Raw genomic sequence first — 23,663 nt, 5'->3', positions numbered from 1 at the left:
AAATGTCTCCAAACCCATCACCAAACAAGTGACAAACAAAGTTAGCTGACACAGCTGAGAATGCATCAGGTGCAGCTTTAAGAATACCAGACATACACATAGTGCTCTTTTTAGGTACAATCCTTGACTTTCTCTAAGGTGGCAGGTTGTACTGGTTAGAAACTGTGCTGCTAAGTCTCAGACAGAAAAAACATTTGTATAATATGCAAACGTGTAATAACATGATGTAATATACTCACATTCACACTCACTCTACTTCTTCATTTTGCAGTTTTTTTTTCACTGATCCTGTGTCATTATGTTAAAACTTGTTTACTTTACTATTACTTTTATAAAGTAGTTTCAGTCTGTGCTCTGCAAATTCCTCCACACACACACTGTGGAGTCAGATGGAGAGGATCCTTTGAACAGGGCGGAGATGGAGGTCTTTACAAGTGGCATAAATCAGGCATTTAGTGAACAGGAGCCGCCACAGCCTGAGGAGCAATGATGGCTGTTCAGTGTCTCAGTGAAGTTTACAATCCTCCCGTTGAGGCCAGTGGCCTTCAGATGAGCTTCCACAGTGGTTCTGTTGTTATAAACAGGATTAGTTTAACTCCCAGGCTGAGCTCTGTCTGCCTCTCACTCACTAACGTGCAATCGCTGACCTACTTTTAACCAGCACACAAAGAGTTAATGCACCTATTCTTTAATGTGTTCAACAAAAAAAAAATAAAAAAAATAGTTACCGGTAGGTTTTTCCCCATGATCACCACTACGTGGCGCACTAAGTCATTGCTCCACACACTGTACATCACTGCAACCTGTGACAGGCCTGTTTCATAATGGTAAAGTTAATCAAAATAAAAAAAAACACATAATGTTGCGTAATATGGTGAAATATGAAAGTGTTTGGCTTCAAATCAAAATAGAAATTCACTTTAGATTTACTTTTTTAGCTCTATTTCTCCACCGCAACTAAAAACTCAACTGAAAGCAGCTGCAGCTTTTTTTTTTTTTTGAGCAAGAAAATTATATCAGTAATAAAATTTGCCCCGTGAACAGCTGAAAGTGGTCACGTTTGACTGAAACTTCACGTGAGCTTTAAGTAAAGTGAAACTTTGAAAAGATTAAAGCTCCACTGAGAGAAAGTGGCCCGCTGAGCAGCATGTTTATGAAATGATCCGGGATCCGTCTGCGGGCCTGGGAAGCTCTAATACCCCCCTCAGGAGGAGGGATGTTGTTTTTGTAAGCGAAACGCCCGTCATTCAAAATCCAAGCCAATGAGGCTGCGCGCACCCGTGAAACTGTACGCTGCAAGAAATGTCTGCACAAACAAGCAGCGCAGGAGCGTATGAGTGTGATTATGAGTGCATGCGTATACAGTGAGTAAATATGTTGCGTTATTGTAGGATTTTGTTGTATTTAAACGCGCTTTTAAAAGTCTGATCCAGGTTTTTATTTTATTTTGAAAATCACTTAGAGATTTGACTCACAAGTACGCCTCAACTGTCAAGAGACGAGCACTTTTTGTAGTGTGCCGCGGCTGGCACAGTAGGAGAGAGAGAGAGAGAGAGGGAGAGAGAGAGAGGGAGGGGTGGTGGTGGTGGAGGGGGGTTGGTCCAGGAGAGCATGGCAGCAGGAGCCACAGCGCTGCTGACTTGGTTTGCTTCCCCTAGATCTGTGAGACGGCTTTTCGTGCGCTCTCGGTTACGTGGCGGAGCCGCTTGTCAGGGGGACATTTAATAACCAAGGGAGTGTGTGTGTGCGTTTACGCGCGACGGAGAGGCTGGGTTGTAGTTGCGTCGGACGGGAGTGCTCTCGGAAAGCAGCTGCGGGTTTCAGCCGGATCTAAAAGCTTCGGGTTTGAGTCCTCTTACTGATTCCACAGCGAACTGGTGGAGAGAGCGCAGCGCTTCTGTTTTTTTTAATTTATATATCTGCACTGAGGAACACATTTCTTTGATTTTTATATTTTCTTTTCCTTCGTGCGCACGGCGCTTGTCTCCTTTTTGGAAAATTGACTGCGACTTGGAGAAAAGTGTTCGCAGCGCTGCGCGGAGTTGAGCCGTGGCTACGAGAGCATTGCTTGGGCTTTCTGTACTTTATCTCTTTATCTGTACCGAAGAGTTTGATGCAGAGGAGACGAAATGATCTGTTAAAACTGTGAGAAGATTTAAAGCTTTAACAACTTGGGAAACGAAGCCGCATCAAGTGAAGGGAATAAAAAAGTGGACTGTCATCCCTTCTTCTCATTTCATCACCTGTAAAATCCTGAACCAGGAGGGACTTTTACTTCATCTTCACGCAAACATGCCGCAGGTGGAAATGGTCATCTTCCTCATCCTCATCATTGGGATGTGTGTGTACGGTCAAGACCCGGCTTCTAAGGTGGTGTCCGAGCGCTACGCCGTCTTCTGGAACCGCACCAACCCAAGGTGAGTAAGCCCGTACCCACGCCCGATCTCTCTCTAAGGGAGGCACCGGCATACAGCGGGGCCCCCTCAGCGGATTACACCCTTGACATTTCCCGGTTGCAGCTGCACTCTGGCCCGGGTTGCAGCAGTGTAATTGCGGGTTGACAGGAGCTTTATTTGTGGTATTAAAACCAGTTCAGTCTTTAGGAAGCAAAACAAAACATCAGATCATTTACAGGCTGACCTGCTATTACTCCAACAATACCTATGTTGCTTTTATTCCCTGGAAAACTAATTTAAGGTTGACAAATTGACTGTGTGTGTGTCTCGGTTCGCTCTTAACTACAGCCTTGTATTTGTTTTCCCACACTGACTTATTGTCGCGATGATTACAGTTTAATTGTCCTCCATATCTGAACCATCTTTGTAATCAACTGTGCACATTTAGCAGCATAAATCCTACTTGGAACAACAGTGCGTTTTGTCCGCTATTACGCATCATTACGCGCTATTACACTTGAAATGAAACGCTACAAGTGCTGTAAGGACTGTTACTGTGAGCCTGCCTGCTGCTTTAAAATAATGCTGAGTTGCATTCAGTCTGTCATTGATTAGACATGACAGAAGGTTTTTTTTTTGGTGCCAAATGGAGACTCATCCTTTGAGAGTTTTGTGTGTCAACTCAGGCTTTATGTGGTCGATTATTGATTGAAGTATCAACAGTAAGGCAGTGCTTTGCTCTGAAAAGTGCTGATAATGTGCACTTCATTGTGTTGTCTGCAGTTGAAACTTTCCTGGTTGCAAGGTTTCTACTTCCCAAACTTTTTTTTCCGTGTGTGACAGTTCTCCGGTGTTGTGCCTGGGCACCTCCCTCTGTGACTCAGTGCCTCACACTTGGCACTTGAGCACATAGTGATAGAATGAGTGTGTCACTTTTGTTTCAGCTAGATGCTATTACTTTCCCTTGTATTAGCAGGCGAAGCGGTTTCAGCGTGACTCAAAAAAACATGTTTATATCAACATTTACTCAAGGACACAAAACTGGTTTGTTGGGCTTTACAGTCAGTATCCACATGAAAGCTGCTCTGTGGCTTTGTGATAGTGACCCTGAGGCAAAGTGTGTTTGGTATAGGGGACCTGAACAGACTGGATGCAAATGGTACGGAATACAAACATTGTGGTGACATCAAAGGCAGCTGATGCAGTTCCTGCTCCGCTAACACAGATAGATATCTGATAACAGCGTTCTGTCCTGCTTTACAGACTGCAGGTTGCCCCTCCCCTCCCCCATTGGCCCTGCAAGCAGTTCCCAGTTCCCAAGTCTAGTTTCTTGGTTGCCATGCTCCCTCGTTCCAAGTGTCCCCTCCGCCCTCTCCCTCTCAGCCCACGCTGGGGCAGACAATAAGGGGGTACACAGGGGTATTTCAGCAGCGGCCAAGGCACAGCGTGGTGCTCGGCCTTGTGAGAGATCCACACATGCTGAGGTCACACACTCGGTAGTAACCAGGCAAGTCGTGGGTTAAGCAGCACAGAGGGGACCGTTGTCAGGGTCATAACCGGGGCAGTACCGTCGGCCATGGGGCCCGATGACGGCCCCGGCATGGCACCCCGCCTGGGCTTTGTCACAGCAGAATAGAGGCTAAATAAATGAGTAACTCTAAATGACTGTCTCCTTTTCTCATTCATGACTTTAATCTAAACCTGACCCAGGCTGTATAATGTAAAAGAGGGGCCATGTTTGAAGCCTGGGGGCCCCCTGACCTGCGGCAGAACCTAACAGTATTCCACACAAGCTCACAGGCTTTGGATCCCTGCTGTTTAATGTAACCATACTCAGTATTGGAGCCCTGGGAACCTGCTGCGGTACAGTCCCAACTTCCAGATGAGCTTTCCTACCCCCCCTCTCTCTGCTTTCTCTGCTGCATATTTGACCAAAGTGGGGAAAAATGGCATCCGGGGCAGCAGTCAATACTCAGCCATTCATGAAATCCCCTACAGGAGCTCTGGAATTGAAATGGGAAGTGAGTCGTGAAAAATGGAAATGCATTGACATTTTCATGTTTTTCTATTGTTTCAAAGGAGCTGAACGGAGCTCCTTTTTGTAATTTAGATAAACGTGCGTTCATGTTTGCAGCGCTTTCATCTCAGGGAAACATCTTCCTGCGCCGATGCCTGATGCTGATTAGACTCAGATGAGTAGAAAACGGTGCTGTGGAAGAGGAGGAGGGATTTGTAGCCATGAGGATGCTTCGGCTTTGCCTGGAGTTTGAAAAGCTTCCACAGTGACAGTGAGTAGTCGTGTTTGTGTAAGCTACTTAATGAAATTAAAAGAAACTCCAGTATCGGAAAGGCTTGTTAGGGAAAAAAAATACTTAGAGACAACTGATATAATGACTCCTAGAGGTTTTTGATGTCAGATTCTCCTAAGAAAAGGTTTTGAATAATTGTTTTATTTTGGTATTTATTCATCCCTAAAGTCAAATCTTTTAGACTCTACTAAATTTGCCTATTCACAACCAGCCCATTAATCTTGGGTGCTGTTTGTGTCTCTGTGTGTGTGTGTGTGTAAGCTCTATGTGGCTGCTATGCTGGGTTGGATCTGAAAATAGTAGTAAATGTGATATGAACCTGAAAAAATGCAAAATTTCACACAAATCTGTCAAAGTTTTGTAGCTAAAACAGATATAGGACTTTTTTCAGTTAGTGCTCAGTGTTCGTTATAGGACAGTAGAGTGCAGTGGCTCTGTGATAGACTGATCATACTGTGTAGTGTGCTTTGTACCTGCTGTAACTCTCCGACAGGACTAACAAGTTAACGAGTTGTCAGTGGTGGTTTAATAATGTATAACTGCTTTGTAGATCATAGCTGTTGTCCCATTAACTACCTGCTGATGTGTAATTTATGAAGCATTAATGACTTATTTATTAACAATTTGCTAACATTAGTTAACGCTTAAAAACCAAAACGAAGCATACGTTAGCAAATGGTGGTACTGATGATCAATAAAGCCAAAGTTCTTCTCGGATTATTAAACATCATAGTTAAGTTTTACACTGTGGCTCTGAGAAAACATCACAACTGAAGTAAGAAATCACAACAATAACTGAAGCCCTTTGTGTTGTCATTTAAGAAAAATGACTCACAGATGTTCCTTGTCAGCGACGCCGGCTGTGTTAGTAACCAAATGATGGAATAAAGTGTAAGAGTGTGGTATTTAGTGCTGCTCTGACAAGGAGCTATTAGTGAATTCCCTGTTCACCAGCTATTTAGCTGCTTCATTAAAGCCCACCCGGGTCCATATGGTCTGCACGCAGGCGTTGCCTTGGCCCAAGGTGTTTATTTGTTGCTGATAGGTGGGATCAACGGAAAATCAGGGCTGAGTTCCGTCCCTAATCTCCCAAGCTGTTTGTGTCTCCAACGCCATGGAAACTGATACCCCTCGTCATCAAAGAACCTCATTGGGTGGGACTAACGACCTGACAGCTGGGGAGAGAGGGATTCCAGCATTCGGGGAGAGCACTGTCACCCCAGGGGTTTTCTTTAATCCCTGATAAACCCATCCAAAGCTTTCCACAGCAGATGCAACATATTTCTCCTTAAGACAATCAAAGAATCTTTTCAGTGGCCTGTTTTTATGTTTGGAAGAAGAAGAAAAAAATCACCTGAAAAACCTAAATTGTCATCTCCCTGTCACTTTCTGGCCATGCTTTGGTGGAGGTAATACCTCAGGAAACTCCTTACACATATTTCTTCTGATAGCAGAATGACCTCCGCTGTTTGCTTTTCTTACACTCCTCTCTTTTTAATCTCCACTTAAAGAAACAATACTCCATTTTTCACTTGGTGGCGAGCCGATGTTGTGATAGTTTCCCAATGGCATTGTGAGTTGCCCCATTTGCATTGTTCCCAGTGTTTACCCTCGCTTTCCCCTCTCAGCCTTTTCCCGGCTCCCTGCTGCTTGGTTCCGCTTGGATTAAAAACGGACACAAAAAGGCAACCACGTCCAAATATTGACTGGGTCTCAGGACCACAGCCCTCTCCCAGCACCGGCACAGAACGCCTGAAAGGCCGCTTTTGTTCCACCCATACTCAGCGGCCCATAGCCGCCTTTTAGCTATGCAGAGACAGACTGGGAGAAGGAGGAGACGGGAGAGGTGGCAGTGGAGAGTGTGCATATGTTAACTGAGGTGGGGCGGGGGGTTGTAACAGGAGGTGCAACACAATTGTGGGGGTCATTGAAACTTCCTCATAAGATGCCAGAGGCTACAACAGGGGAACAGTGTCCAGGGTAAGGAGTCCTGGGGTGGGGTCAGAACCAATGCTTCCACCCTGAGGAAGTGTCAATCTCAAAAGGCATCAAAGAGAGCTGAGTGAATGTGATTTCCTGCCACGAGAGCTTCAGAAGCTATCAATAGACTGAGCATGAGAGGTATCATATCTGAGGTTTACCTTCCATTTTATTACAAAGTGCAGGAGCATTAAGCCTCCTCGCAGCACTTCACTCTGACATGGAATGAAAGAGCGTCTGATAGGAAATCTCCATATTCAGTCAGCCTCCCACCACACCGCGCACTTTAATCACTTATACCTTACAGAATCTACTTAAAAAACCTGAACCTTCAGGTCAATTAAGCCCTAAGTTTCATCATCAACTCAGCTTCCTGCAAAGACGAGGAAGGTTGTCCTGTGGAGACAGCCGTCATTCTCGGAGCTCTCTACGACCCTGCCTGCAGAGAAGCTGCCCCGGCCCTCCCTCTATGCTCTGACTAATAAGGCAAAGGCCTCAGGCTGCCAGGACGTGATTGACAGGAACTAGTGACGAGAGGTTACTAATAAGCATGGCGGCTTTATTGGTTTACAGCAATGTTTCCGTCAAGCTGCGGTGATGGAAGGTGTACTGTGGTCACAGCAGCAACGTCTGACATTTTTTCATTTGCTATTTTTTTTTTTCATCTCAATACTTTTGTTTTTTTTTCTAATAATTTCTAGACAATTTTTTAATCATTTTATGAGAGTTTAACTTTTTCAAGAACTAAGAATCTTAAAATAAGACAATCAGATGTAATGCGACACACATTGACAAAGAAACACATATTCTGACATGAAAACTGATGCAGCTGATTTTTAGTTCACATAAACTTGTCACAAGATTAATCTGGAATGGTTTGCATTGTTAAAAAAAGTTAAGAGATTTTCACTACATGCTACATTCTGACTTTTAGTATTGGAAGTAAAAATGACTAAAACGTTTCAAGAAGTGGTGTGTTCGCATTTTTTAAGAAATAGCATGAGGTGAGATATAACCTGAGATCCTTCAGATTGAGTCTTAATCTAGATTACTGATCGTACTTTCATCTATTATATCTAACAAATCAACTTGATTCAAGAATTTTATTGGCCACTACAAGACAAGAGTACTCTTGTTCCAGAAAGGATGAAAAAAAAGATACTTTAGATCAGTGCAGTATTGTGAAAGTGATTCTCATCATCATTTTGTTCAAAAAGAACAAAAAGTGACAATTCATACTTGAATCTAGAACATTCTCTAAGCTGCTGATTGAGAACAGGATGAATGATGTACCTGCGCTGGCACATTCCTTTTCCTCTGTAATAAAACTTTATGACTCAGCAGCAGACAACAATGACTTGATGGCATCCATTGTGTCTACATGATCAGATACTGTGTGAGTTTGCCTTCTTCTGTTTGATATGCGCAACAGTCAATGTATTAGCAGGATACTCCTCAAGCCTAATCTCTCACAGTCTCAGTCCGCTGCACAGAGGTTCTGCCGTTTTAATCTTGGTGGTGCTTTTTGTGTGTATGTATGTGTGTGTGTGTGCTGTTCAAATGTGAGTGGTGAAATGGCATCCCCTGTGTCTTTGTAGGCACCGGTGAGGGTATTAGCAAAGAGGCTCTAAGGGGCTTAAGAGGTCACCCTCTCCTTTGTGTGGAGACACAAAACACTTCCTGTGGGACCCTTCACCCCTCTCTGTTCTTCCCTCAGAAAGCCAAGCCCTGCCTGACCATTCACATTAATCAGCCTTAGCTCCTAATGACTGCAGTAAAGCTTCTAAAAAGTGTTTCCAAAAAGGTCCTAAAGAGCCACTAAGCTGCTAACAGAATGGGCACGGCTGCTGCTGTTTGCAGGGCATCGCTAAGTATCGGGGATGGCAGGGCGGTTGCTCGGCCGTTCCTTTCATGGTCTGCTCAGCTCCAAAGGGTTTTCCTGACTCCAATGCAGAATTTGTATTTGTTGTTTCTTATTCTTGAAGCAACATGTAAAGAAAATGTTCTTAACTGGTATTTTTTTTAAATATTTTCATAGGGAACAACCAACAACATGATCTGATGATCAGTGGTAATTTCCCAGAGTAAATGTAAAAGATGAGCTGATTCAGCAGGACTGAGTGGAAGCTGGAAGGTTCCCCTCACACATTTGGCACATTTTAGAAGTAAAACAGTCTAGTAGTGATCATTTATTATGAACTTAAAAAGTCAAAAGTCTGCTGCAGTGACTTGTTGGCTGTGATATCCTGACAGGAAAGCCTTTGCTGTCTCCTCAGATTTAAGACAAATGAGAGGTAATGAAAAAATTGGCACATCAGTGACTTTGAATCATACGGAATTACAGTTGAAATGTATATTGGCTTGAGATGTCTGTTTGATAAAAAGCAAATGTGATCATTTTGACAGCAGGAGCCAAAACCTCCAAGTAAATGTTTCTGGAACTAAATTTGGGTCAGTGCGGCTTTTGGAGGGAGGCCTGAAGGAGAAGTATGCGCACCTCCTCATTGGGACAATATTTCCTCATCTTAAAAGGCCGCTGACTGTTAGCTTTTTTGTTTACCTTGGATGAAATTAGACAAAGCTAAAGTGTTAGTGTATTACTTTTCCAGTCAGTTTAGTGAATCATGTGTGAATCACACCATGATGAACAGTTCTTTTTTTCATTTTTTTTTTTGTTCTTTTAGCCACAAAAAGAAACCAAAACATCTCTGACGAGGCAAAATATGCTTCAGTGGGAGACATAGCTGCTGCCTAATTGCTTTTGTTTCTCGGTTTCTTGTGTCTAGCGTAATCGTTCGGGTATGAGGGTTTATCTGATGGTTGATGGAGCTACGATTTTCATACCACAACAGAGAGGGCTTGTTTTTGCCATTTTTAGACTCCCGCGGTGAGAAATATTGTAAGGACCAATGTTATTTATCAGCATGTGAGGAACAGTTGTCTCATGAACTTGGTGTGACTTCGTGGGACCTTTCGTGTGTCTCTCTGGCCTGTTGAAACTCAAAGTGTTTCCTCCTGTTGGATTTCCGCACACTTGGTGGTTTGGGACTTATGAAATATTAAAAAAGCTGTTTGTGATCTCACGATAGAGCTTGGACAAACCTTCACACGCAACCAGGAGAAATCCAGGTCAGGACCGCCATGACTCTAACAGAGAGGTCGACATGTCGGCTTTCCTTCTTTTTTTTTTTCTCACAAATCCTTGCCTGGCCTGTGAAACTTTAGTGATGAATGACTGTGATTAAATTGTTTTTGGTATTTTATCATAGTACAACTTGAGTCACAGGGTCATTAATTGAAATCTCAGACTGCCAAGATCTGTACACTTTCCATAGACGTGGCTGACTGCCTTCTCCTCATCGCCTCCGTTGTGTGAGGCGGAGCGGGAGAAAAGGCAGCCATTTTCCAAAAAAAATCGGCTCCATTTTGATTCAGGGACTAAAAAGTAGGTTACGAATCCCGGGATGTCACGTGAGCAGTTTCTGATGTTTTCTGATCTGACACTCAACCTTTGTAAAAGCTTCCTGACTGCTCCCAGAATTCCGATTTGTTGAATCTATCAGTTTAATAGCAGCAGTGTAATATTTCCAGTGTGATTCCAAATCATCTAATTTAAATATTTTTCAATTTAATGCATTTATTCCTTATAATTAGTTTATAGTTTTGTTTCATGATACAGACCTATTTTTAAAATATTTCTTAAAAACAATTTAATTTGGCGTCTAATAAAAATCTGTATTTTTTTACCACATATTTTTACGATTATTATGTATAATAATATATATTTATATATAAGAAACAGTTTTTTTAGGTTAGAGAAAAATATTTGTATTTTATTATTATTTTATTTTTATAATATCTATTGAAAGTTAAGTTGCTAAAAGTTAAGTTTAAGGACAGTTTATGAGAAGCAAAGTAATAAATAAGTGAATAAAAATGTAAAAAAATAAACGCACACAATGACTTTGGAAATTATATTACTGTAAAACCACTTTTCAACATTTAAAACTAGTCTGGAAGACTTGTTATAAGAAATTATGAAGTCTTAAGTGAGTCCTAAAATGATTAAAGGTATCATTTATAGTATTTTTGTGTGTAAATAAGCATGTAACTTCATAAACAAAGTTTTCTGAGAGGTCTAACTTTGACTTGAATGTACACCAAAAGTTGATACCTGTAACTATGAAATGACTCAAGGGCACATTTTGAATGAAAAATTAACTTATCTCGGATGAGGAACTCATCCTAAAAGGCTCTCTGGCTGTTTGTGTCTCCTCATCTGATTGACCTACTAACACAATGATGATTGTGCATGCTGTGTTTGTGTAATGCGCCAACATGTTGGTGCGTGCCACCTCTGCTGCTGCTGCTAGTACCTTGGTGCTCGTATCACCGGTCGCAGCAGCAGCAGCAGCGGCAGCATGGTGGGAAACGGGCGGGCAGACGCTGCGAGCGCTCGCGCTGATGATCCCCTTTTATGTCTTGGCTCCATCAGGGCCCTGAGTTATTCTAGTGCATAATTGATGGAGGAGTTAGAATAGCAGAAGTAATGCGATGAGAGGGTGCAGCCAAGCGGAGCGAAGGATCGCGTGCGTGGGGCTGCAAACATTGCAGGGGACGAGAGGAGGGCATCTGGCGTAACAGGTCCCAGTGCTGAGACGACACAGAATATGTCACCGTATCAGCCAATCACAGCTCTCTTCTTCCCCTCCAATGAGACCTCTCTGCTTGAGCAGAGTACTACGTTCTTATGTATCACACTGCTTTTGTCAGCTGTTTCCTTATTTGTGGTATAAATCTTCAACCCTATGCTTAGTTGAGACAATTAGCATTTTACCAGTGAGTCCACTTTGACCTGTAAGGAATGCTGTAAATCACTTTGGAGGATTTCTGGCTCTCAGAAGGCTTCCTTTGTCCCTGTGGCACATTGCTTTGGTGGACTTTGCGGTATCAGCAGGGACAGGGTGGATATCACACCTAGACGAGCACCTACAAAGAGAAACTAATGGCCCAACAAGCCTGTATTGTCTGTTTAACAAAGGAGACAAGGTCACAGATAACCTGCCCCGTCCTGCTTCAAAGGGGACTGACGAGGGAGGAAATAAAAAACCGGGTAAGGGACGGTCTCACCTCCTTCCTTACCCAAAGTTTCCATGTGGTTTAATACCATAAAGATAGAAAAAAAAGGAATAAATTGTTATTTGGAAAAAAAAAGTTGAATCTCTTTAACTTATTCAGGGACTAAGTTAAGGTTAAAGAAAACCTTTAAATCACAAACTATTAGGTCAATAAAAATGAATGGTACAAAAACAATCACTGTAAATCTTATTTTAATTAATAAAGATTTTGGAGTGAAAAAAATCCAATATAAAATACACCACACAGGAAAACCTGCCTGAAGTGAATAGTTTCATAAAAAGAATATCCTAAATTCAACTGAAAAATATGACAAGCTAAGAAAATGACTGAAATGAATGAAATCTAATCCCTGCTGTACCTCATTAACAAATTATTATGTAGTTTGCAAAAGAACCGAAGTAGAAAATTTCAGCTAAATCGCCACGTTTAAATTTATTTTAATAAAAAAAAAAGAAAAATACGATTTATTTTACACAAACTGTACAACTCCTACATAAAGTGGATCCTCAGTTTTATTCTTTGAACAAATTCCGTCTCAGCTAATGGAAATTTATTGCACTTTCACAGCCTGACTGTGTGTTATTTATTTTTTTTTTTAATTATCCAGAAGTTGTGCAGTAGTTTTGGTTTGTACATCTCCGCTGACAGTAGCTGCAGCCTCAGTCGGCTCAGGAACACAGACCTGTCCAGCGGAGCACTTAGAGGCCACTGGACCGGGAGTGTGCCTATTAAGATCATAAAATCCTGCTCATAAAGATGTTTTATTTGTTTCCTGAGTGTGCCGGCTGCTTAGGTTTCCATCAGAAGTCTTTATGGCTCAGTGCTCATATTTCTGTCTCTAGATGGAGGTGACTATTAAGTTTTAGTGGACTTTTTGTAAGTAGCAAAAAGCCTGGTCACTTAAAGTTCACTAATTATTTTTTTCTCTCTCTCTATGAATGGACTTTTTGTAAAACCTGTAATGTGATGCTTTGGATTAAATAACTTTGCGACAAAGAGGATTTTTTTTAAAAGGCAGGTGTAATATCAGGAAAAACAAATTAAAATGCATTTAAAGCTAGTTAATACAACTGTATTGTATGTTTTTTCGTTTTCAAAAACTAATCTCACTTTATTATTATTATTCATGTCACATTATTTTTCTTTATTTCACACCAAGACCTATAGTCAGTTACAGTTTAATTAAAAGCAAACTATAGCATGTATTTAAGTAGAAAAAACTGGATTCATATGTTTAAATTTTAAAATGCATATTAGTTTATATTTTTATCAAATATTCTAACATACACTTACAGATATTACATTTTACAGTGTATGAAAAGTCATACATTACGAATTTTTGTTTAATATAACTGTACCACATGCTACATTTACATCAATGTAAAAAGAAGGAAATTAGAAATATTATGTTAAATATACAGATTTAAGTTCAATAGTTTTTAATAATTTTCACATTATATTAAAAATTATTAATAAAAATGACGGCAAACTTATTTTACAGATTTTACGTCGACGTGAATTTTAACCATCAATGAAATATTTTTGGAATTATGTTGAAAATGAATGTGATTTTAAACTCTTATGACTGGTCATTCGTGGGGAACATTTTCAAAGGTAATGTGGTATTTTCTGAACCCTCGCTTTAATGCCGCCATGCGACGTTGGGGCTGGGTTCTTCTGTCACCTTCCCTCAGTTTCACTGTGTGATTATAGGCTGGAATAAAAGGGAAGAATTGATCGTAGAAGAAGAAGAAGAAGAAAGAAAGAAAGAAAAAAAATGGATGCTGAAGTCCTGTGACTGCTCCTATGGGTCACATGGTCTTTCCAGAAGTAGTGCTGGCGAGGTCTAGACACGCGATACACAGGGGGGTTAAAGAAACACGCCGGCTAAGACGTCACACACGTTTACCATCTACCAAGCCACTCCTGTATGGAGGCAGGCCTGTTCTAAATTTTGCCCAGCAACCCAGCAGTGTAGTGGGAGATGTGGTGCTGTGGTGCAGCACTACTGTTTGACACACTTCTTGATTTTTTCCCCCACATTCGTTTTCATTGATTGTTCCCAGTCACATTAAAAAATATTTAAGACTCTGATCAGTATAAACTTTGTTTTAAGATTGTTAAATAATGTTTAATGAGTATTACCGCATTGACTTAAAAGCAACTCAGAAGCCAAAGCACAAACTAAGAGGTCTTCTTTAACATTTGGTGATGTAGAGTAGGATGTCATCATTTTAGAGCCAAAAAATATTCAAACATTATGTTCCAAACACTACAGTAAAAATGAATAAATATGCAAATGTGATCCAAGCTTCCCCACCACCACCCTTTAAAAAAGGGGGAGGTGTGTTCTCTCAGAAAGTCACCAATCAGGATTAACTTATAACCCCTCAGCAGCCAATGAGCCATGGAGCAGCTGTGCTTTCATTGGCCCGTTGAGCGTGGATAACCAAAACTGTGCCAGATACACCAGGGCAGAAATAACCCAGAATTATTGTTGCCTGAAGGGAGCAAAGATCTTAATGCAGCATGTTGAATTTGTGCTGCAGCAGCCTGCTGCTTTCTGGGAGATGTAAAGTCAAATGCCAACAACTATCTGTATACTGTGACACACACACACACAGACACACACTTGCAGAGTCCATGACAGTATAAATGTTAGAAGGTTACACAGGAAGGTTGTGGGAGCTGAGTTTGCATTCTTTTATGCAACCTCACTGCTCATTATGCTTTTAACTAGTTTTTTTCTGTGTCGCTGCAATTCATTTGCTAAATGAATTTTGATTAAAAACTGAAAATCATATGTATCAATTGTCTATACAGTTTACCCTGTATAGACAATTGAGGCTACTATTTCTTGTGTAGCACCCCTTAATAACAAAACTCTTCCAAGCTAGTATGCTATAGCACAAGCCAGTGTATATTATTGTGATGTATGTTGTAACGAAGAGGTCACTGGGAAACATAGAAGCAGTTCCTCAGTATATTTAGGGCCCCTTCCTGCTCATGTGCTGATCTCCATCCAGCTCTGCTAACTCCAGATGTTTGTCATCCAGCTGCTGCTCTGCTATCAGATATGAGGAGGGCCATTAAACCTCAAACTTCAACAACTTTGTTCTCTCCCTAAAAAGAAAGAAACAAAAACACTTTCACTCCTTGACTGCTCAGCTGACTTCTCAGCTGCTACCCAGGATTCAGCTGAATTCACCTTCCCTGCGTCTGCAGACATTTTGAACCCACCCATCTCTTCTTTAGAAAATTGGAGTCCTCCATTAGCTTTCAGACAACACAAAAGTTTAAAGCCTCGTTCGGAGTATGGAAGAGGTTTATGGGTATGGACCTGAGCTAATTGCTTTTGGTTGTGATCCTGTACAGAAGAAAAGGTTCAGATGCTGCTCGGATGAAAGTCGCTACATGGGTGACTTTAATTTGGTGGTGTGCTCTGTGGGTGCAGACACACATTTAATCTGCTGTGGAAAATGAGTCTGTAGACTTTGGGGAGACGGAGCACACACATATTTTTAAACACATATGCACAGAAGCCATGTGTCTGTGCACACACACACGCACACATGCAGACTTGTGAGCAGGGCGTCATATGTTTATCCTGTAAGTCAGCTGTTTGATCATAATTTGTGATTAATCAGCCATGAGAGCTTTTGAATTAAGTGCAGCTTTTCATGTCAGTGTAACTGCAGCCTAATCCGTCTGGCCTTTTCCAAATGCTTTATAGTTTTTTTTTTTAGGAGAGGAGATGACACAAAGCGGGGTGGCTCGGTGCCGGATTGTACTTTATGCAGTGTCTTATAACCAAAATCACAGGTTTTAGTTCCAGTTATGTCTGAAACGCAATTAATTTCTACCACAGAGTTCTGAGGAAGTGAGGAATGTGCACAGCTTCTGCTGAGTCTGATTATAGTAGTAGCAGGCAGTGAAAGCAGTGCAGAGTGCATGGAGGGGCAGGGTCAGGAGGCAGACTTCTTGTTTCACCACCTTTTCTTCTCCAAATTTCGCTTGATTTTCCAACACAAACTGATTTCTTAAAAACATAAAAATATGCCACAATTTGTTGCTGCAGAACCTTTCAGATCTGTGGCTGCACACTGTGCTGTTGGTGTTGTAGAGTGCCGAAAAGTTGACCCAGTAGCGTAGTATTAGCCAAAGCTAGCCAAATGTCAATGATTTGGTAGAATTTTTCATTTAAATCAGTGTAGCCGTCTTTACACGAGCTGATTTCCAGTAGGCATTTCTGTCATTATGACATGACAGAAATATGAGGTGTTAGGGAACACAGCTGGTAAATCAGGTGTGTTTGGCGGAGTCACTTCTTCATCACCAATTTCGCTTCGCAATTTCGATTTCATTATTTTGGGCTTTCATTTTGGAATCTTGGCAAAAAAAATCCACCTAAATATTAATAGAATCAGAATAAAGAACATTTGAGACATAATGTGTGATTTAAGGTGAGAAGAAGGTAAAATAGTTTATAAAATTTTTTTTTATTCCATACCTTAGACTTAAAAGCTCCACATCTCTTCGAGCATCAATTCGAATCTGGACAAAAGCTGGACACCAGGTCTGACTGACATGAAAAGATGTCTGATTATACTCTATGAGACATATGTCATCCTCATCATTGCCATTAAAATGCATCAAACTCACCCTGCATGGCATGCCCTGGGCACACTGTTCCCTCCCCACAAATGTTTCTCCTACTGCCCTTTTGTTCCACTCCAGAATGGAGTTGACGCGTGTGAAACCGAACGTGATACCAGGGGCCCAAGAGTTCATTATTTGCCGCTGTTCTCACGGGGCGAGTGAAAAATCACTCCTTTGTGCCAAAGAAGAAAGAGCCTTCCTCTGACCTCATGGTTGCGCAGTGTAATGTCAAAAGGCCCAGAGGTTTGTGCGGTGTAGCCACACCCACTCTGTTGTGGAGCCGCCATGGAATCCAAGCAGGGTCCCTCGTCTCTGAGAGAGGGAGAGAGAGAGGGAACTGCCTCTTGTAAACAAATGTTTGGATCCCAAATCGTATACCACACTAATTGGACTTTGGCTGCTCCAAGCATCTTTTCCTCTAAATCCAAAGTGCATTTTCTGCATTCTCTGTATGCTGTCCGCTTCAGACCACACTCACTCTCCAATTAGGCTCCTTCTTTAAGAGACAAGTTGAGGATTTCTTCATGCCACAGTCTTTCTGATGCAGCCCTGTGCAGTATCAGGCAGTCAGAATTGTGGGTTTGACTTGATGTCAGCCCAGTTAGGGGCTCTCCTACACATTTCTGCCTTCATCACAGTCGCTATAGAAGGTTGTGCACCTCACGCATGGTGCTGGATCTGAGGAGGCGTTTTTACAGCTACAACATGAATGCTAAGTAGGGCTGGGTATTGTTAAGGACGTGACGATATGATACGTACCTCCTCTACATAGGTCCCAATACAATATGTACCTCAATACAGTGCAGCATGCTACAATTTTATAATACACCAATACTAATATTTATTGCCCTATATGTAATGAGCAACATCTTTTATCTAAAGTCTTAGAAAAAGAGCTTCACATATGACCTGCTATGTACCACTTATATCCAGTTTAAAGCAACATTGTAAGGATCCCTAAATACTTGGCCAACCTTGGTACTGGTTCAGGTGGAGAGTAGTGGTGAGCAGGCAGCCACGGTTAGATGGGTGCTAAGGAGACACTAGTTGTTAATGTTAACCAGTTTAATTGCAAAAGATTATCCATCTGCTGAGACAAAGGGAAATACAAACTACAACAAAATAACCCAATTAAATATGTCTCCACTAGTTGACAAACTGTTAGACAAATAAACTACTTGTTCTATAAATACAAAATTAAATCTCTTTGAATTGAATGAAGCCAAAACAATCATTCCAATTCTTTCTTATAACATAAACAGTAGCACATGGCTACTTAATATGCGTGAAGTTCATCATCATCAAATGAGACATGTTTATATATTAAGCCACAGCAGGTAAAGGGTCTCATAGCTGCTCGCCAGAGCGAACAGTTCTTTTATTACACTGACTGAATATCTTTGTGTTATTTATCTTATTTACACAATGCCACATCATTTCCGTCTCTACATGGTTGTGCGTTTACGACTTCTGTATCGTGCACGCACACACACACAAACGCACATTGACTAAGCTAAGCTAGTGGTTGCGTTGCCGGACCAAGACAAAACATGCACTGACACAAAAATGTGTTTTTATCTAACTCCGTGATGAAGACGGAGGTGCTGCTCTTCTTCAATCGTTCACTTGCATCACTTGATCTGACAAGACTGGCCAGGGAAGCTACACTGCATCCTAACGGATGGTGGTAGTATCGATACTGCCTTTCAGGGGTTAATTGAAGCTGTGCGCGGTATGTCTGTGCTGCGTAAGTGTGTGACAAAATCACCCATAAATCACACATACACAACTGCAAAAATCTCCTTAAATAAAGAGATTGGAATATACATGCTGAAAGGTCTTATACAGACAGGTGTGTGTCTTTCCTCATCAAGTCCAATCAGTATCATCAAACACAGCTGGACTCAGATGAAGGTGTAGAACCATCTGAAGGAGGATCAGAAGAAATGGACGCACCTGAGTTCAATATATGAGTCACAGCAAAGGCTCTGATACTTAGGACCATGTCATATTTCACTTTTTCTTTTTAATACATCTGCAACAATGTCAACAATTCTGTGTTTTTCTGTCAATATGTGGTGCTGTGTGAACATTAATGAGGAAAAAAATGAACTTAAATGATTTTAGCAAATGGCTGCAATATAACAAAGCGTGAAACATTTAAAGGGGTCTGAATACTTTCCGTACCCACTGTACCCACAATATTTGTGACTTACATTCTAAAAATGTAAGATTTTCTTCCATTTGTCTTGCCAAAACATGACCTTCATAGTAATTTAATGAATTGAATTTGAAAATATTTTTTCGTGCAGTAAATTTTGTCTAGCAAAAAGGACAGATCCAGCAATTTCTTGAAAAGATTGATATCTACTTTTTTCAAGAATGAATTCTACCACATCATTTGTCTCAGATATAGATCTAAAATTCTTAAAAAATCTTAAACCTTTCACTAATTTCAACACAATTTTAGGACAATAAAAGATCATTTTTGCTACATCCTGCCTACAATATAACTGTCTGTCTCACACTTCCTTTTGGCCTAGATAAGATGGAGATTAGTTGCAAAATCTTGCATGTTAATCTCCTGCATCTCGTTTTGTTTCCAGGTCCAGATGCTGATTTCTGTTCAGTAGAACAAAACAAAATGTTCTGTGTTCACTAATAATTCAAAACAGTTTGCAAAGATTGAAATACTGTCGTAGCAGCTGCTAGAAAAATCCTGACCCAACCTGGCTCAGAGGCGGTAATAAAAGTTTTCATAACAAATCCTGGTGCGATACATGATAGTCTACTTTATTCACTGATGATTATGACACCACTCAACCAAAGCCTCACTCTCACACGGTTGATTTTGGACCCAGCACTGATGTTCCATCCAGCTCCTTTCCGTCGTCTCCACACATCCCCCAGATAGCGCCGGCTTATTAGCCAGGAATGTGGAAACGGCAAATTTCTGTTAAACTAAAACCTTCATGGGAAAAAACGTTACTTCTTCTGTGGAGGAAGAACTGTTAATGGATTAAGTGGCTGCTGTTTCCCACTCGGGGGGGGCCAAGCCTCTATCGTACCCCAGTTTATTCAAGCCCCCCGCTCCATCTGCGCACAAGCTAATAGGCATGGCTAGCGTAGCTCAGCTTTAGACCCTGGTCCTCCGCCATGAACTTGGCTTTCCAGCCCCTCTTCACCCCATTCATGTCAGCAGGCTCTGGCATTCTTGTTGAGCTTTTTAAGTGTGTTCACTTTGGACGTCGATGAAAGGAGTCGGGGAACACGGGATCTTAAATCACTTAATGAGGGGAGACAGGCAACGCTTTTGTCCAGCTTGTTCTGGAGCTGCGTCCAGCCAAAGGCCTCTAACGGGCTCTGACACCTCGCTCTGCTGCAGACCTGAATGTGTGTGTGTTGGTGCATCGCCAGCATTGCTTCAACCCGCTTCACTTCAACCCGCTTCACTTCAATTTTTGTTCTACATCTCAGCATTTATTCGCAATTCCTCCCGAACCCCGAATGTTTATTTGGTCTATTTTGTGTCTTTGGGCCAGAGGGAAGCATATTTGTGTGCGTGGTGAGGGTTAAAGTGGGGAGGGAGAATGAAGCCGCATCATGTGTTAGGCGGCGGCGGTGGTGGTGACGACGAGAATGCTCGCTTCCTGCTGACGTTTGGCCTTGGCCTGCAGTTAGCTTGTGCTGACTGAGCCGAGCATGAAGGGAAAACCCGGAGAGAAGGAAATAAATAAACAAGTGGCAGTTTCTACTGTTTGTGTTTGGTCATTACCATGGCCTTGAAATTCCTGACGCACGCCTCTGTTGAACCAATGAACTAAACACCCAAATATGTTAATGATGGGTGTATAAGAATGTTTAATGAGCCCTAAAAGTGCCTGTTTTTATGTGATGGTTCAGAGTCTGGGCTTCACTCCAGTTAGGAAGGAATTTATATTAATCTGTCCAATAATATACACCTATGCTATTAAGAGATTTATTACTCTAAAATAAGTTGTTTTCAATATGCTTTTGCTTGTGGTGCCTATTAACCAAGGAACAATTTTCCTTTTTCAGATTAATTAGTCAAAAATAGTTGTGGTTTTACAGAAAAGTATGTACAAAAAGACTGTTTCTTATTAGAAAATATGCTTTTAATAACAAAATAATATTTTAGAAGTCTCTTGTTATTCAATTATGCATAGTATGCAATATTTAAAATGGTCAATTTCGAAGTTTTGTGTACAAAAGGTAAATAAAATAGTTCTATTTTGGCACAGGACTAGTAATATGTGACTAAATAAATAATTTAATAAGTCAGTGAATCCATTTTTGGCCATATTGCCTAGCCATATGTGGGAGTTTTCCAATATTATAATATAGTATTTTTATCATGTGAAGCTGCATATTTATTACGAGTTACACTGCTTTCTTTTTTGACTAGCATTAAACGTAACACACAGGGTTGCTGGTGTAGTTTCACAGATGTCAGTATACTATGACTTTGACGTGTGACGTATGATCAGTCATAAACCAGATTACCCTACATAAGAGTATTCCCCCTGTCTAAGTCTGAGTGCAGTAGTGCCACTCCTTCTTCTTACATCACAATCTATAGAACTCCACACAATCCACTCCCCCCACCCCTTACTCACACACCTCCCCTCAAATCTCCTCAAATCAGCCGCCGGCTCTCCCTCTCTCACCTCTCCGACACCCGCTGCTCCACACTCCTCCATCCGTGAGATGAGCTGCTCTCTGCTGTCTCCTCCACTGCTAGTTAAGTCTATTCACCTCACTCAGTCCATTTTCTCTCGTGCGCCCCGCTCTTAACACTCTCCCTCACTCTCTCCCCCCCCCCCACCCACATTTTTCCTCTGACATTTCTGCCCAAGGTGCATGTTAGTGCTGGGATGGCTGTTTGGATTTGACACTTGTACTGCTCTCTCTCTCTCTCTCTCTCTCTCTCTCTCTCTCTCTCTCCATCTCCCGTCATTGTCTCTTGCCGTCTACCACCATCTCTCTGTTTCACACATGCTCGCACACATACTGACTGGCTGGCAAGCTAGTGTTCATTTACAGGACACCTTTCAGCATCTCTCCACTGTCCTCAGTGTGTAAATGAGAATTTGTGAACTTGTCTTCATTAGGACTGGAGCTTTTTTAGAAGACTTGATTGGACGCCCTGGCACGAACTGGCCAAGGATGAACTATTAACATATCATCTGTAAACAGTTAACTGTACGGCTGCTGTGCATGTGTGTGTGTGTTAGTGATTGCATGTTGATGCTGTTCTCTAAAAAAAAAAAAAAGCCAAGATTTATAGTGCGTTCTCAATTTAGCTTCAGTGCAGCTGATTCTTGGCTGTTAGAGCTCACTGTTTTCTTCAGCTGGCTCGGGTCCGGTTCCTTTCACAGTCCTCCAAAAACAAGAAGAATGCCACGAAGTTCCCATGCTAAATCACATTTACATTTACATTTTAGGCCTCAGCCAGAACACAACAAACAGGGATGGGACTGGCTCTGTTCAGAGCCACAACCACACTGCATTAAAAAGCCATAATGGTATGCACTGCTGTTGCCGTAGGTACTGCTGGGGAGATTTAAAACTAAGCAGAAGACTCGTTAGAGCTGCGTCAAAGCAAGACAAGTTTTGAATTTTTAAAGTAACAAGGAAGATTTCATTTTACATGTATTATGATTTAAACATTTAAATTGCAGTTTCAGTTCCTATCCAGCTGAAGATAAAATATGTTATATTAAATCATGTGTTACACATCAATTCTCAGTGCTCAATCACAGCTGTTTTAAATGTATTTTTCTGTCGTGTTAAGGTTTTATTTGTAATAGGCTAATGATGTGAGCCTGAAGTGTGTATGCGCATGTTTTTGTGCTTCAGCAGACACCCTGCAGTCCATGGCTGTAGCCCTCAGCTGTTCTTTTCTCTTTTGCAATTTTAAAATACATAAACTATAATATAATTAACGGGAAGACTATTTTAAAAGATAAAAAGCAAGAAGAACTAAACTGATATCCCTATATCCACCTAAAAAGGATGTCCAGACAATGGAATAGTTGAGGTTAAACCTTTTTGCAGATGATGATGATGTATTATTTGCTGCACACTCATTTCACTATCAAATGTTGTGCTTAGAAACTGAGAGGTGGCCAAATAAAGACCCTGTCTGTCATGTTCTTCATGGCTTTGATTCAGCCAGTTAGGTCATTTCTTACTGTTACCACCAACCCTAAAAAACACCACCTGCTAGTTTTACACAGAGTTAACAAATCTCCAGCTGCTTTATATGGTAATTATTCCACTAACTAAAAGCCTTGACTTATTGTCTATCAATTCAAGAACTATCTTGACATCATCACACAGTGACTTGAAATGGCACCAGTGATCAGACGTGAGGGTTTCTTTAACCCAGTTTCCAGAACCATGTGGTGGCGCTGGTCTTTTCCGGATGTTTACGAGACTAAATGACAAGTTTATGTAAAAAAGAAACCACAGTCCACCCAAGTGGTGGCTGAGGAACAAATCACATTTCCAGAGATTCAGCGTTCATGCCAAACTGCACTCACTGCCATCACTGCCACATCTGTGCCTACTCATCTGCCGCATACCTCTCCACAGAAATATGTAGATATGTTTTCAATCAGAGGATCTTGGAATCATGATTTTATCTCTCGAACAAGATTCTCTCAGCCTTTTGAATTAAACTTTTTTTAAAATACCATAATCCTTTGTAGGCCATTATGGTCCAAATTTAACAAAATTCCATGTTGCCAGCCAACACACACAGAAAGAACAGAACTGAATGTTGTGCTGGGATAAATATGGATTCATGCTTGTGCGACCAGTCTACAAACAGACATTGTGTACTTTGCTTTGCACCCGCTTTGCATGCTGTGTGAATGGGCGGCTTGATAGGCCATGAGACCATGAGAAACCACCGACATGAAAGCCGTCGTCTGCACACCAAGGAAATTCTGCTGACACCTAATCACAAAAAGAGAGGGGTGAAAAAAAATCAGCCGGAGCCCACGGCGATCTCCGCGGGTTATCTTGAGGGAGCGTAACCTTTGTGACATTGATAGGATTGTACACAAAAGAAGGCGCTCTGCTTGTGTGCGCGCACTCACACAACTTCACCAACTTTCTTTCATCAGCTTTCTTGGGGTTGTGTGTTTGTCGG

At 41.4% G+C, this 23,663-nt stretch overlaps 1 protein-coding gene across 1 annotated transcript in view; it reads left to right on the top strand.

Annotated features, from left to right (window-relative positions):
* The first annotated feature begins 1,605 nt into the window (after window positions 1-1,605).
* LOC114444037 (ephrin-A5b-like) overlaps window positions 1,606-23,663 on the top strand; it is a 65,196-nt gene continuing 43,138 nt past the window's right edge. Inside the window, exon 1 of the mRNA XM_028418437.1 lies at window positions 1,606-2,417. Coding sequence (XP_028274238.1) covers window positions 2,293-2,417 — 125 coding nt within the window. The 5' untranslated portion in view covers window positions 1,606-2,292. The remainder of the gene's footprint in view (window positions 2,418-23,663) is intronic.

Source organism: Parambassis ranga, chromosome 12 (assembly GCF_900634625.1).
Source record: "Parambassis ranga chromosome 12, fParRan2.1, whole genome shotgun sequence".
NCBI classification, from domain to species: Eukaryota; Metazoa; Chordata; class Actinopteri; family Ambassidae; genus Parambassis; species Parambassis ranga.
This window is presented reverse-complemented; position numbering and strand designations above follow the sequence as displayed.